General features: G+C 41.9%; 1 protein-coding gene across 1 annotated transcript in view; it reads right to left on the reverse strand.

Moving 5' to 3' along the window:
* Chsy1 (chondroitin sulfate synthase 1) overlaps window positions 1–15,072 on the reverse strand; it is a 54,920-nt gene that overhangs the window by 28,843 nt on the left and 11,005 nt on the right. The window contains exon 2 of the mRNA XM_048434968.3: window positions 10,389–10,884. Coding sequence (XP_048290925.3) covers window positions 10,389–10,884 — 496 coding nt within the window. The remainder of the gene's footprint in view (window positions 1–10,388; window positions 10,885–15,072) is intronic.

Consider the following 15,072-nt stretch of genomic DNA (forward strand, 5'->3'; position numbering starts at 1 on the left):
GCCCTTCATTTGCACTCATTTTTATTTGGTCTCACAATGGTTATCATGGCTCACAGAGAAGAAAGGAAAGTAAATAATTTTATAAAGCACAGCCCAAGGGGAACATCTGGTGCCATGTCTGGCTTCCCCCAACCCAATTATAGGTAATACTTAAGGAAAAACCGAAGTCAAACTCTTTCTGCTACTCAGAACAACGGTTAAATTGGAATGACAATAAAATATTAAGTTCTACACAGTTCCAAAACACCATTGGCTACTAAAAAAAAAAAAATCTGAGTATAAATGAATGACAACTCCTGATCGTCTAGGGGGTGTAAGAATCATCAGAGAAGTACTACAGTACAGGGAAATCCCATCCATCAAGATGCCAGGTCTAGGTTTGGGATTGGAGACTGTTCCTCCCAAGTGATCGAAGCAAATCTCCTGTAAAGTGCACCTTTGATAAATTCCAACCTGGTATGAGATCTAAAGACAATCCCACACACATATATAACACCCTCATTAAACAAAGTCCCTCTGTTGCACAAGATTGAGACACATCAATTTACAACACACTTCTAAACCTTAAGCAATTTTACCCAATTTCCCTAATCCAGACAACAATGCTTTTACCACCAATGTTGTACTGTCACATTCATCCTTGCCTCTGTCCCTTCACTTGCTATGCTAAATATAACAGATTAATTTACTAATCAGATGATTAAATATCAGAACTAGAAACTTAAACTTGCTGTTGCCACCTGGCACCTAAAAGTGGGGAAAGTTCACAGTCACTTTGTTTGAAGCAATCTACAAATGTACTTGCTTTAACAACACACATACTAAAACTGGAACATCCCAGAAATCCAATTACCTTTAGAGAAAACAGACCCAGACTGCCAAAGCCCTTTACAGTGCACCCCTAGTTCATCGGACTCCTCTCAACTGCGGCACAGCTCTCCTTGCTTCCCTGTGTCCACTGTAGTGTTCTGTACTGGTTACTGCTCATTTGTCAAGTAGACACTCTGAAGCACTTTTCCATATATGAATAGTTCATTTCCATGTTGATAAGAAATCCTTAGAATTCAAGAACTCCTTTATTCCTATGACCTTAAAATGACTTAGAAAACGTATATGTTAAAAGGTAGGTTATACTTCTGCTAGAAGAATTAGAGTGATAACACCCGTGATTTCAAATTAAGGTTTAAAAGAAAGTATCTTTCCTCCCTCCTGTTAGTGTGCTAAAGAACCTTCTTGGTCAACTGCACAGAACAGTTGAATAGGCAAAATGATAACCTTCCAATAATAAAAGTGACTAAGAAATAAAGCCTAGAACACCTGTAACACACATCTACCAGACTCAAGAATCATGAAGACATGTGCCAGTCTGCCTTTTTCACAAGCATAATCCACCTATCCACCATTTCAGAGATACTATTGAAGATTTACCTTGAGAGCAAATTACAGAGTCAAAGCAATTAACAGTTCTAAGTACAGTTCAAGAGGGATTCCAATTCAATGCTGTTTTTACAAACCACAGTCAAAAACCTGTTTATACACATCAAACTCTGTATTGCTAAAGCTCTCGAGAATGAGTTCTGATTGGTTGTGGTCCAGTACCCAAGGACACCAGGACCAGCCCTCACCTCGCAACCAACTCTTATCCTGCTCGAGTCAGTCACACACCATCATGATCCCTGAATCCATCCTCCTTCGGGGGCAATTCCTACACTTATCCCAGTCTGAAGGAACTCAGGTTTGGGGAAGTTAGGTAACTTGTTTCACAAGACCACACAGCTAAATAAGAAGCACTGTGATTCAAGCCCAGGGTTATTTGTGACCAAAACCCTCCCAGTCTTTGCCATGTTCCAGTTTCTGTGCTATCCTGGCCGCGCTCTCCACCACTTCTCATGCTAGTCATTTTGCTGTCTTAAGATACACACTCTGCTGTCTGCTTCTTATGCTTGAGCCTATTCCTTCCAGAGTCTAAGAGAGTAGGTTAAGTCTTAGTTACTTTTCTATTGCTGTGAAAAAACACCATCACCAAGGCAACTTCTAAAAGAGCAACTAACATGGGGCTATGGTTTCAGAGGGTCGGAATCCATGACAGCAGGACAAAGGCATGGCAGAACAACACAGCACTTACGTCTCTGCTGGAGGCAGAGAGAGAATTGCAAGAGAGTCCTTTGAAATCTCAGCGCCCTCTCCCAGTGACACACCTCCTCCAACAAGGCTACATTTCCCAATCCTTTCCAAACAGTTCCACCAACTGGGGACCAGTACTCAAATCTAAGAGATGATGGAGGCCATTCTCATTCAAACCACTACAAGGGTCTATGTTCTGTGCACCAATGTCCCCTGAACAGAAGAGGTCTGAATTTTATTCTTTACATGAACATGTTGTAACTCACTGCCCAGAAGTCTTCTAAATATTTAGGTCACAACTGTTAGAGTTCTTCAAATACAGAGATATTCAGAATAATGTAGCTAAGTGAAAAGACACTTTAAGCTGTGAACCTAGCATCCAATAAAAGTAAATGATCAAAAACTTCTGTCCTCCGTAAAAGTATATAGAGCACAAATGAGAACGCGCAGAAGGAGCCTTTTCAGGACTCTGAATTTTACCTAAATACCTGAGTAATCCAGGGAACATTCACACATGAGAAGCAGCAAACCTGTGCCAACAGTGAGCTCTGTGGTCTTGGAACTTCCTCTGTATCTGATTCATTTTCCAGATCTACTCTAGCCTTGACTATGACCAGAGTGAAAATGAGCAGTCTGCAAGTCCCCAGAGGGGTCAGAGAGCGTCATGGATTTTCTTCAAACCCACTCTAGAGCTAGAAAGGTGCCTCAGTGGCTAAGAGCAATTGTTGCTCTTGTAGAGCAACAATTTCAATTCTCATACCCATACCCACAGTGGCTCACAACTGCCTATAGCCTCTGCTCTTGGAGTATCCAATACCCTCTGCTGGCTTTTATGGGTACCTGTACTTTGATGTACATACCCACACACAGACATACATGTACACACATAATTAAAAACACCATTCCCACAGAACTGTCATTATTTGCCCTGTCTGGTAGGTTTCCTGAAAGATCCCATTTTACAAAGCTGTTTTTATTTAACTAGACTGAGCTTTCTGATTGCAAATAGCATCTTTGGCTTAACGTAAGGATGAAGAGACAGTATTTGCTCCACATGACTATCACACTGCCCAATGCACAGCTAGTAGGCAACAGATAAACTAATGAGAAAGCTTTTATAAAACGGGGGCAGTTGCTTGGCATGGCAGCATATGCCTTTAATGCCAGCACATTGGGAGGCAGAGGCAGGCAGATCTGAGTTCAAGGTCAGACTGGTCTACGGAGCAAGTTCCAAGACAGCCAGGACTACAGAGGGAAACCCTGTCTTGAAAAAACAAAACAATAACTATGAGAGAGGGCGGGGGAGAAGAAGAAGAGGAGGAGGAGGAGGAGGAGGAGGAGGAGGAGGAGATGATAAATAGATAAGAAAGAGGGGGCAGTCAAGGGGCTGGAAAGACGGGTTAGCAATTAAGACTGTTGCTGCTCAATCATAAGGACCTAAGTTCAGATCACAGGACCCATGCAATTAACATTCACACACATAAATAAATAAAATAACCTTAAAAAACAAGCAAGTAAGCAAACAAACAAACAAACAAGGCATGGTGGCACATGCCTTTAAATACAGTACTCAGCACTCAGAAAACAGTGAGTTCGAGCATAGCCTGGCCTACATGGTGACTTAAGATGGATAGAGCTGTATAATAAAAGACCCTGTCTTAAAAAAGAAAAGGGGGGGGGGAGCAGGCAAGACGGTTCCATGGGTAATAATACTTAGTACCTGACAATGCAAGCCTGATAATCTGAGATGGATTCCCATATCCTACACAAAGATGGATCCATAAAATTATCCTGTGGCTGGCCCGCACTCACATGCCTTGGCATGTGCCCTTTAATAATAATAGGGTTCTAAAAGAGACTTTGAAGAAGTCTTCAAATTCTATTCTATTCCAAGAATAGAGTGGAAATCCAGAAGAGCAGAACCACGCAGGGATTGTGCACATCCATAGGAAAGTTCTTGTTTCTGGCTGGCCATGAGGCTCTGTACTTTTCAATTATCTGATAGGTTTGGGGGCATGCACGGACTTATGTGTAGGCAATCTCCCCAGCAGAGTACAAGGCTTACTGGTTCCAGAGCCCTGAGCAGCTCTAGTTGAGGCCTGAACAAACCAGGTGTGGTTCATCGAACACAGCAACTGTTGCAAGATTAGCTTTGAAAAGTCACCAAACAGCACCAGCATTTTGAGTGAGGGACAAACTGATTTCCACCATTACCACACTTAAGAATAAATGTCTAATTTCCACCAACATGCAAATAAGTAAGAATGAACAGTCCACACACAAATGTAAGGAGATGCTATTAGAGATAAGAAATTACTGCTTTTTTAAAGAGCCAAACAAATTCTGGAGTTGAAAAGTACAATACCTGAAACGAAAACTAACAGATTTGAGCAGGCAGAAGAGCCATCAGTGAACCTGAAGACAGGTCAGACTACCCTGTGTGAGGAAAAGAAAACAGAATGAACAAAAACTAACAGAGCCTACGCCCTAAGGACAGCACATGGGAGCTATAGAAGGAGAAGACACGGAAGGCAGCTGGGGAAGGAAAGAAGGAACAATTACAAAAACATGGCTGAGAAATTCCCAAAAGCGAGAAGAAACAGACCACTCAACCAAGAATCTCAACAAACTCCAAGGATGAACACAGACACCACACACTGTGGAGAGCCAGAGATTCTCAAAAGAACAGCATGGTAAAGACACATCACACACAAGGGATGCTCAGTAAGGCAGAACAGAGAAGAAAGACTGTAACAAAGGCAAAGATGGTACTTTACCATGCTAAAAGCATCCATTTGCCAGGAAAATGGTAATTATTTAAAATATACACCTAAACTGGATGGTAGTGACACACACCTTTAATCTCAGCACTAGGGAGGCAGAGGCAGGCAGATCTCTATGAGTTTGAGGCCAGTCTGGTCTACAGAGCGAGTTCCAGGACAGCTAGGACTGTTAGAGAGAAATCCTGTGTCGAGAAAAACAAAAACAAAACAAAACAACAACAACCCAGAAAATTTGGCCAACATTTTGTGTGTGTTCCATTTTCAATAATAAATAGAATTATATAAACAAACAGTAATTTTGGTCAATATTTTTTGTATGTGCTCATGTGTACATAAGCATGCTTGGTATAGGTGCACATATGGAGGCCAGAAGTCCACATGTGGTGTCTACTTTAATTGCTCTCGATCTATATTATTTTAGTGTTTCTTTTATTTTATGCTAGGGATTGAAACTCAGGGTTCTTATGCTTGCACAGACAACTCTTTTTATTTTTATCTATCTATCTACCTACCCACCCACCCACCCACCCACCCACCCACCCACCCATCCATCCATCTATCTATCTATCTATTATGTATACAATATTCTGTCTGTGTGCATGCCTGCACGCCAGAAGAGGAGACCCCATTACAGATGGTTGTGAGCCGATGGTTCTAACAACCTTAAAGGTTTTACTGACTTTCACAGTTGGTGCTGACACAGAGTTCACAGTTCACTAAGGACAGCTCCCTCCCCGCATCTGTACCACTGGGTCCCTCCCTGAATCCCACCCCAGGGCATCCTTACAGAGATGACACACAGAAGCTGTTAAGTTTATGTACCTTCTTACACCTTTGCTTCCCGCTTAAGCTCCCATTAAAATAACAAAAAGGTCTGGGTGCCTGTAAGTTACTTGTTTAGTTTGACTGGATATTTACAGTTCCTATTTTCTCTAATGGTACATGTTAACCAAAAAGTTAAAACGAATGTTCCTATAGTCAACTTTCTTCTTGTTTCCTCTTTTAAGACAATAATAGTCTATATATATGTTTAACTAAAACAAATAACTTTTGCCAACTCTTCAACAGTACATCTCAGTAACTTGAGGGAAGTGGCCATCCCATGTAAAGGGCGTCAGATTTAACCAGCATTTAAGCCCCTAGATCTGTCCTTAATTTGCTTTAACTTCTCTGTGAAACTAAAATCATTTAAAAATCAAGTGCTTAAAAGGCAATTAATAAATACCAGCAATAACAAAAAAAATAAGCTTAGAAATAAATCTGAGTTTTGGCTTTGACAACTGTTCCTCATGAGTCATTTTAATTACACAGCTATTACTGGAGGAATTACTTCTACTTCAAGGCAAATTTTCTTTTAAAAAATTACTCCTCTGGCTAGGCTTACAATAGAGCAAAGTAAGTACCTTCCACGACCCAAAGCTTAGCGTAATTATCTTACAGGAAGTTTAAGGAATCTTGCCTGAGTACTCAACATGGAATATCTTAGTGATGGGGGAAACGTGCAGGTATCAGGCAGGCTAATCAAACTGTAAACGCTCCAAATAATATATGTCTTAAAATGAGAATGAAGAAATATAGGTAAAAGGGTAAAATTTTAAACACAGAAAAACACAGGATAAAAGAAGGAACAATTCCTTAAAATACTAAAAAGACGGGCTGGAGAGATGGCTTAATAATTAAGAGTATTGGTTGTTTGCTCTTCCAGAGGACCCAGGTTCAGCTGCCAGCAATCACATGGCAGCTTCGGTTCTGAGGGGTCCAACTCTCTCTTCTAGCCTCCGTGAATGATGTGTATGTATGGAGCATAGACACACATGAAGGCAAACATCCACATACATTAATAATAATAATAAAACATTAAAAAGAACAAGTCATCAAAGAAATGTTATGTTAAATTTGATTTAGGCACACAACTGGCCAGTTTAAAAAATTCTACAATTCAGTGAAAGCAAAAAGACAAAGCACACAGTCTAGAACACACTGTGCTGAGAACAAAGCACAGTCTAGAAGACACTGCACTGAGAACAAAGCACGCAGTCTAGAACACATTGTGCTGAGAACAAAGCATGCAGTCTAGAAGACACTGCTGAGAACAAAGCACGCAGTCTAGAAGACACTGTGCTGAAAACAAAGCACACAGTCTAGAAGACACTGTGCTGAGAACAAAGCACGCAGTCTAGAAGACACTGTGCTGAGAACAAAGCACAGTCTAGAAGACACTGTGCTGAGAACAAAGCACAGTCTAGAAGACACTGTGCTGAGAACAAAGCACACAGTCTAGAAGACACTGTGCTGAGAACAAAGCACACAGTCTAGAAGACACTGTGCTGAGAACAAAGCACACAGTCTAGAAGACACTGTGCTGAGAATAAAGCATGTAGTCTAGAAGACCCAGCTCCCTAGACCAGGAGGAAAACACCAAGGAGATGGGCTTACCTATCATAGCCTCTGAGCCACTAAGGCTATTTAAAAGGTGGAAAGTCCAAGTGTCCATGGCATCTATGGTCACAGGTACTCCTACACATGCCATTCACAACATTCGTGTCTTTCAAGTCCTGGAGCTCTAGACCCCACTTTACACCGACAATTTGCCACTGACTTTAAATCAAAGTTTTTGCTCTAACTCAAGACACTGACTTTATCCAGTATTACCAGATATTAATGACCATATCAAGATACAATTATTTTTTAATTCTCAAAAACAGATCTGGGCTGCATGGAAGTAGTGGGCAAAGCCTGAAGTCAGGGAGTTCTAGGCCAGCCTGCACTCTAAAGTGAGACCCTGTCCTCAACCCACACACACAAGAGTTGGGCGTGGTGGCTTAGACCTGTAATCCTCACACTATGGGAGCAGAAGGCAGCAGTTCAGGGCGTCTTAGCTATAGGGCAGGCTCACCATCAATCACTCTGGGCTACCAAGGAGACCCTGTCTCAAAACAACAAAAAACAAGCTTGTCCTCTAAAACGTCAACAAGACAAAGCATTCCAAAACATACAAAGCATGAAGTAAGTTATGTTATAACTAATTAATTAAGGATGGAGAATATGCAGAAACACTGCCAGTTGTAATCTACTTAATACAATATGAAGGGGGTTAGAGAAATGGCTCAGAGGTTAAGAGCATTGCATGCTCTTCCAAAGGTCCTAAGTTCAATTCCCAGCAACCACATGGTGGCTCACAACCATCTGTAATGGGGTCTGGTGCCCTCTTCTGGCCTGCAGGTGTACACACAGACAGAATATTGTATATATAATAAATAAATAAATAAAAATACAACATGAAATACTTAAATGGCTCTTGTGATGGTTTAGATGAGAATGGCTCCCACAAGCTCCTATGTTTGAATGCTTGGTTGCCAGTGGAACTGTTTGAGAAGGATTGAGAAGTATGGCCTTGTTGGAGGAGCTATTGGAGGTCAGCTATGAGCCCAGTTTTCCTCTCCATCTGCCTGCTGCTTATGGACCAGCTACTGCTCCACAGGGAAGCCTGCTTGTTCCACCGTCTTGTTCATGGACTCAACTTCTAAAACTATAAGCAGTTAAGTGATTTCTGTTACAAGCTGCCTTGGTCATGGTGTCTCTTCACAGAAACAGAACAATAGACAGCTTTCCTCAGTGCAAAATTTCACGACAAAAGAAATCTCCCAGGCCTGGTGAACAACCACCAGGCAATGGAGGCAGGCAGATAGAGGCTAAGGCACATAGAGATTAAAGGGCTCCCTCAGATTATATTTAGTATTTAAAATACTATTTTTTGCTAATTTATAATTAAAAATTGCACGAAGACCATTCCTGTATATTTAAAAATGTCTGCTTCCCTAAAATTCTAAGCAGAAGTAACAAAATGATCGGAGAACATTTAAAAGCAAGTTGTGGGTTGGCAGAGGCAAGCATGGGCAAAAGCATGGCTCTTCCCTCAAGTGCTTCAGAAAAAGTTAAGAGCTCACATAGGAGGACATGTTCTTGTTCTGGGCAAAAGGTCTAGCAGCTCCTTCTGCTCTTCATAACTACCAATAGTTGACCAAACCGAACACAACAAATTCATGTCATGCTGCATGTCATAGTTTCTACTGCTGTAAAGAGACATAATAACCATGGTAATTCTCATAAAGAAAAACAATTAGTTGTGGTGGCTTCTTACACTTCAGAGGTTTAGTTCATTAGCATCATGATGAGAAACAAAGCAGCTAGAGAAGGAGCTGAGAGTTCTTACATCTTGACTCACAGGAAACAGGAAGTGGTCTGAGACACTGGCCATGGCTTGAGCATATGAGACCTCAAAGACTACCTCCATGATGACACACTTCCTCCCACAAAGTCAAAGCTACTCAAAAAGCCACACCTCTCAACAGTGTCATTATTCCCTATGAACTTATGGGGACCAATTATATTCAAACTATCACACCACCGTTATAAGATCTTGAAACTACAGGTATAAAACAGAAAAGTCCAAAAATTAACTCACGTCCCCTTATTAAAGAGAAAATATCTGCAAGAAGACTCCCATAAAGATTTCATGTGTTAAAATAACTGAGAACTGCATGCCACCTAACATGAAAGGAAAGACCGTACCATAAGCATACACACAAAAGGTCAAGGTCTGTAACAGTCACTTATTTCTTTTTGCTACTGGCAGTGTCCTCAGGGAACACTAAGCACATGCCACATTGCTGTGCTGCAATCCGAGCTCCCGTATGCAAAGCCAAAGGTCCTGGCCAATTTCTCATCTCTAACCATTTATAAGTTCAAAACATGCAAGTTTCTGATCTCTGTAGGTCATCTTGACCAGATGAAAGTGCAAGCCTTTGGGAAACAAGAAACAAGGAAGCATCCTATGCTCTTAGAGAAGGTCTTGTGGAATCAACAGAAATCAGAAGACTCTGGGTATCATGGACAACATCACTATGACCACATTAAATCCTAGGTTTCTTCAAACCATGAGTACTGTTATTTATTTTAAAAAACATCAGGAAGTACAGAAGGCATGCTCTTTAGAGCCAGGGGAAATCAGGGCAATAAGAATTCAAAACAATTAAAAATGAAGGCCAAAACATATACTAATAATTTATACCAACTTTAACCCTAAAGAGGCTAGTATTGCTAATTTCCTATGATTGACTCAGAACTCAAAAGGCAAAATTGACCGTTTTTCCCATGTAAAGAATTCTGCTTGGCTGAGCAGTGGTGGCGCATGACTTTAATCCCAGCACTCGGGAGGCAGAAGTAAGCAGATCTCTGTGAGTTTGAGGCCAGCCTGGTTTACAAGAGCTAGTTCCAGGACAGGAACCAAAGCTACAAAGAGAAACCCAGTCTCGAAAAACAAACAAACAACAACAACAAACAATAATAAAGAAAGAGAGAGAGAGAGACAGAGAGAGAGAGAGAGAGAGAGAGAGAGAGAGAGAGAGAGAGAGAGGAGAAAAGAGAAAAGAAAGGGAAGGGAAGGGAAAGGAAAAAAGAAAGAAAGAATTCTGCTCTTACCTCATATGACCAAACACACTGTACGCCTGCAAACCTCCGAACACATCTTCCCACCTCTACATCCTCATGGGTGGTGTACATTTCCCGGAGACACTTGCCGATGTGTGGTGCCATTCTCCGAAGCACCTCCCGGCTCAGAATCACACCAGGCCCTCCCATGCAGAAGTTCTCTCCAGGCTCAAGGGCCAGCTTCCCCATCTCTTCTGTGGTGCCCAGTCCCGTCTGCCCGAGAAAGAGGGGCTCGCTGCTATTCAGACTCCTCAGAAAACTCTCCAGACGATCTCCTTTGATGTAAACGTCATCATCTGCTCTCATAAACCATTCGTATTTGTCCAAGTAGTGGTCATGCATGTACTTGAGCATCATGAAAGACTTCTTCTGGGGCGGATAGGAGTCATCCACACCCCGCAGGGGCACTATCGGAATAGGTATAGTTGTATCTGAGCCCTCACTAGAGAAGAACTCAACTTTCCCAGGAATTGTCTTGGACCATGTTCTGGAATTAAAATAAATAGCGATTAGAGAACCGTTATTTTCAGAAATGAATTTATCTGCTTATTCTGAATCCCTGTGTGACTGCTTCTAATATGTGGTTGTAATTTGCCCCACTGAGTGGAAGCCCCCATTGAGTATTACAAAGCCCAGGTTCATTTTCAGAAGAACCACAACTAAAGGAAGGGTGAAGTTTTAAAGGATCACTAAGTTCTTGTTACAGCTGAAAACCAAATTGTCAAGGCAAAATCTAGGCTGTCAGGTCAACTTCTGGATTTCATCACCTTCTACTAGCAAACGCCTCAGCTCTATAAGGACGACTAAGCAGTAAAAGCACAAGCTGCCAAGTCTCATCACCAACCTGAATTTGCTCCCCACAGCCCACATGGTTGAAAGAGAGAACTGATTCCTACAAGTTGTCCTGACCTCTACATGTATGCCATGGCATGCACACGCCCATATACACCCTCAAAGTAAACAAAATGTAAAAAAATAAATGTGAAAACAAAGTCAAATTTCCCAGCCAACAAATCCTGCTGCAAAGCTCCTCAAGTGCCAACCAAGACAGATGTCCTGGTGAGCTGACACACAGCTGTGAGTCAGGGAGCGGGCACCAGTCATTGTCAGCATGGCCACACGTGTGTAACATAAACATGTTTTTGAAAGAAAGGAGCATACAAAGGAGAGCCAGAACAGAGAATGCTTCTTAAGGCAGGTAAAAGTCAGGGTGCTAAGGCTGACCCAGGGTGCAGAGCACAACAGTTTGCTATGTGGGAAGATGGAGGGAAACTCATCAGAGCTAAAGGTGGGGTCTACCAGTAAGTGGTCCTCTATGGTATGAAAGCCCTGGAAGCAAAGTGAACACTGCAGAAGAACAGGAATGTGCACTATGAAATCTCCAGGTGTGGATTCGACTTGAAAGAAGTCAGAGGTGTAGGTCTGAGTTTTAAAAGGAGCTGCTTCAGGCCAGACAGAGGAAGGATCAATGAAATGGAAATAAAGAATCCAATTATGAAGAATTAATTTAAGGTAATCATAATGTCCCTTCCCTTGTTTGTATAAGGCTGAGAACTTGAGTAATTCAGCTGTAACCACTCATTTATATGGCCTATTTCCAAAAAAAAGTATGACAGATAACAAATAAAACACAGGCTGAATAGTCTTTATCTAGACTATTCATTTCAAAATATATGTATAGATTTCCAATCCAAATATCCAAATGTCCTGAAACCTGCCACTGGTAGAATTGAACACTGCACTCAAAGTCTCATATTTTATAGCATTTGACTTCCACACTGAAGATGCTCAATTTGTAGTAAATTTATTGTTAAAAAAAATCAAGGTCCCCTCATGGTGGTGTACACCTTTAATCTTGGCACTCTGTAGGCAGACAGGTGAATCTCTGCAAGTTCAAGGTCAGCCTGATCAATATAGTTAATTTCCAGGCCAGTAAGGGCTACATAGTGAGATCCTGTCAAATGTGAGGCAGGGAGAAGGAAATAAAATCATGAACTATAGATACAGGCTAGTGGTAGAGTGCTTGCTCAGGATGTGCAAGGCCAGAAGCTAAATTCCCCGTCTTGCTGTTTCTGTTCCCTCCCCCCAGCTTCCAAGTGATATTGCTCTTCATAAATTTTAATTTACTTAACCAGTATAACTGTGAAAAGATGACTTGAACCAACTAAACCTACATAATTTTTAATGGAGATTACTAGGAGAAAAGTATCATTAAAAAATATTCTAGGCCAGGTAGAGGAGTACTCCCAGTGATCAAGAGATTGAGACAGGAGGATAGCAGGCAGGAGGTCAGTCTGGGCTGCTTAGGGCAACTCTGCCTCAAAATAATCATCATCGTCTCTGGGGAAGCAGTATAGAAGTGGGGAAATTAGAATTAGAAGAGCTAGAGGCATGGCAGACAGGACTTTCACACTTCTCTACAGTTGGGAGACTTGAAGTATCACATGCTTGCCTTTCAGCACATCGTGACTGTAGCCAAACACAGCACAGAGTTACCATCCTAGCCACCTCGAAGTGCACACAGTTCATAGTATTCAGTACTCAGTGCTGCACGACTATCAGCACCATTCAGTGGTGTGGTTAATGTGTGCTCTCTTTTAGAGGGCCAGGTTGGGGTCCCAGCACCCATATACAGCAGCTTACAACTGCTTATAACTCCAATTCCAAGAGATCCTCTTCTAGCCTCCAAGAGCACCAGCACATATGACACAAATATACATACATGTAGAGACTCATCTATACACATAAAATAAAAATAAATCTGTAAAAAAAAAACCCATATAGTTATTCATGGTGCACATGGCTATAGTCCCTACTCAGCAGGCAGAGGTAACCAGGACCACTTCAGACAATAAGTTTGAGATCAGCCTGGATAGCATGGTAAGATCCCATTTTAAAAGGCAAAATGGTAAAGTAAATACAGGATAGATGAGCAGTTAATGTAAGGAGAAGCCACCCCTACCTATAAAGGGATAAGTCCTTTCGCACATGCCTACAACATACAGAATGTATGACAATCTACAGGAACTCTTGTGATGTGATCACGTGAGCAGGGGAAACCACCTCTCAGCTCTCCTCTAACCACAGGAAGCCAGTGTACAGATCCTTTTAAGCCAAGAAGCCCTGATTCTGTTCCCCTTACACACTAATGCTTGGGCTTCCTTGTTTTCTTTGGGTCACAGTAACTCTGAAAGTGTAAATAACTGCAATGCTTGGCACATAACAGAGATTAGTGAGGACATGGAACGAAAACCGCCCCCTCCTATATGGCAAGTGGCTGACAGATGCTGTGTGTAGTGTTTGCCAAAGCACAAAAATCACTTCCAGATGAGCTTCACACAACTGTCCATCAGCCCAGCCATACTTCCTACAATTCGCACAGAAGAAAATCAATTTACTCAAAGCACAAACAAGAAGACAATTATTCAGAGGGAAAAGTCAGGCTCCATGTGTTGACACACTATAACTGTGGTGCTCATGAAATGTAACTCAAAGCTAAATAACGTGCGGCCTCTTACAACGGAATGTAAAAGGACAACGAACGAAAGCCACGTAACGTCTGCCCATCGCTATCAGCACGCTGTGTGCCTCTGCACTAATGTGACTACTAAAACACACCAGGTTCAAAGTAATACTGAAACAACCAATCCCAGAAGTCAGGGAAATACTGGAGCAAGAGGGTATTATGGGGAGATGCGGCAGCTAAGGTGACTCCTGTCTTCAATGAAGCAGCCTGCTAAAGAGACAGGCACTCTGCCGTGCCTGGGCTCTGGGCTGCACTCTCAGCACTGCTGGGAGGAGTCCTGACTGCACTCTCAGCACTGCCTCAGTGCGGCTTCCTAGAGAAGGCAGAGGCTTGAGAATAAAATAAGACAGGGAGAGAAGAGAGACAGGAAAGTGTGCGCTGAACATGGATGGGTGAGATTTAAGGCTGCACTGCGGTGACGGCAGGAAGGGAAGTGCATCTCACACACCTGGCTAAAAACAGACACCCTCAGGTCACGGACTGTGTAAGAATTGTGTTTAACTCCCAATTTCAGACACTGTTTTAGGGTAGAATTCTAATAAGAAAGTAAATTTTAAGTGTTTTTAGTTAAGACACTAGGTTATTTGATATTAGACTAAAGACCAAAACTCATTTCTGCCTGGGGCACTGGGGAACAGTGCCCCAGGCAGAATACATGCAGAATGTACTGGTAACACAGCCATCACGGATGCAATTAATGTCCCTACTGTGACTTGAAATGGTGTAATTTGTCCAAGAAGAGAAAGCAATTAATTTTAAAAACAGACAATCCAACCTCAACCTCTCCTTAAAAGCTCCTCTGCGTTTTCAGTCACCCCACCCAATTATTATCCAGTCCTTTTTAGGTAAGGCAGGGCAAGTCTCATGTTGTCTTTTCTATTCTAATTGAAGGGTGGTTTGAGGAAAATCTTCTCACGAATTCTTTGCAAACCCTCCAATCTTAAGAAATTATGATCTTTTCAATTAGGGTTCCACAAAGTGAGAGTATTCTGGAACATAACTTGATTCACGATCCGGAGGGAGGGGGAGGGAAACACATTCATAATTCCACATTGAAAGCAATGCTACTGAACAAGCAAGCCTGCCCTCCTGTGATCAAAATAGGTCAAGTTCTGAGATTCTCATAAGCAAATGTGTACTTGGCCATCA

The sequence above is a fragment of the Myodes glareolus genome, chromosome 24 (assembly GCF_982192425.1).
Source record: "Myodes glareolus chromosome 24, mMyoGla1.1, whole genome shotgun sequence".
Lineage (NCBI taxonomy): Eukaryota > Metazoa > Chordata > Mammalia > Rodentia > Cricetidae > Myodes > Myodes glareolus.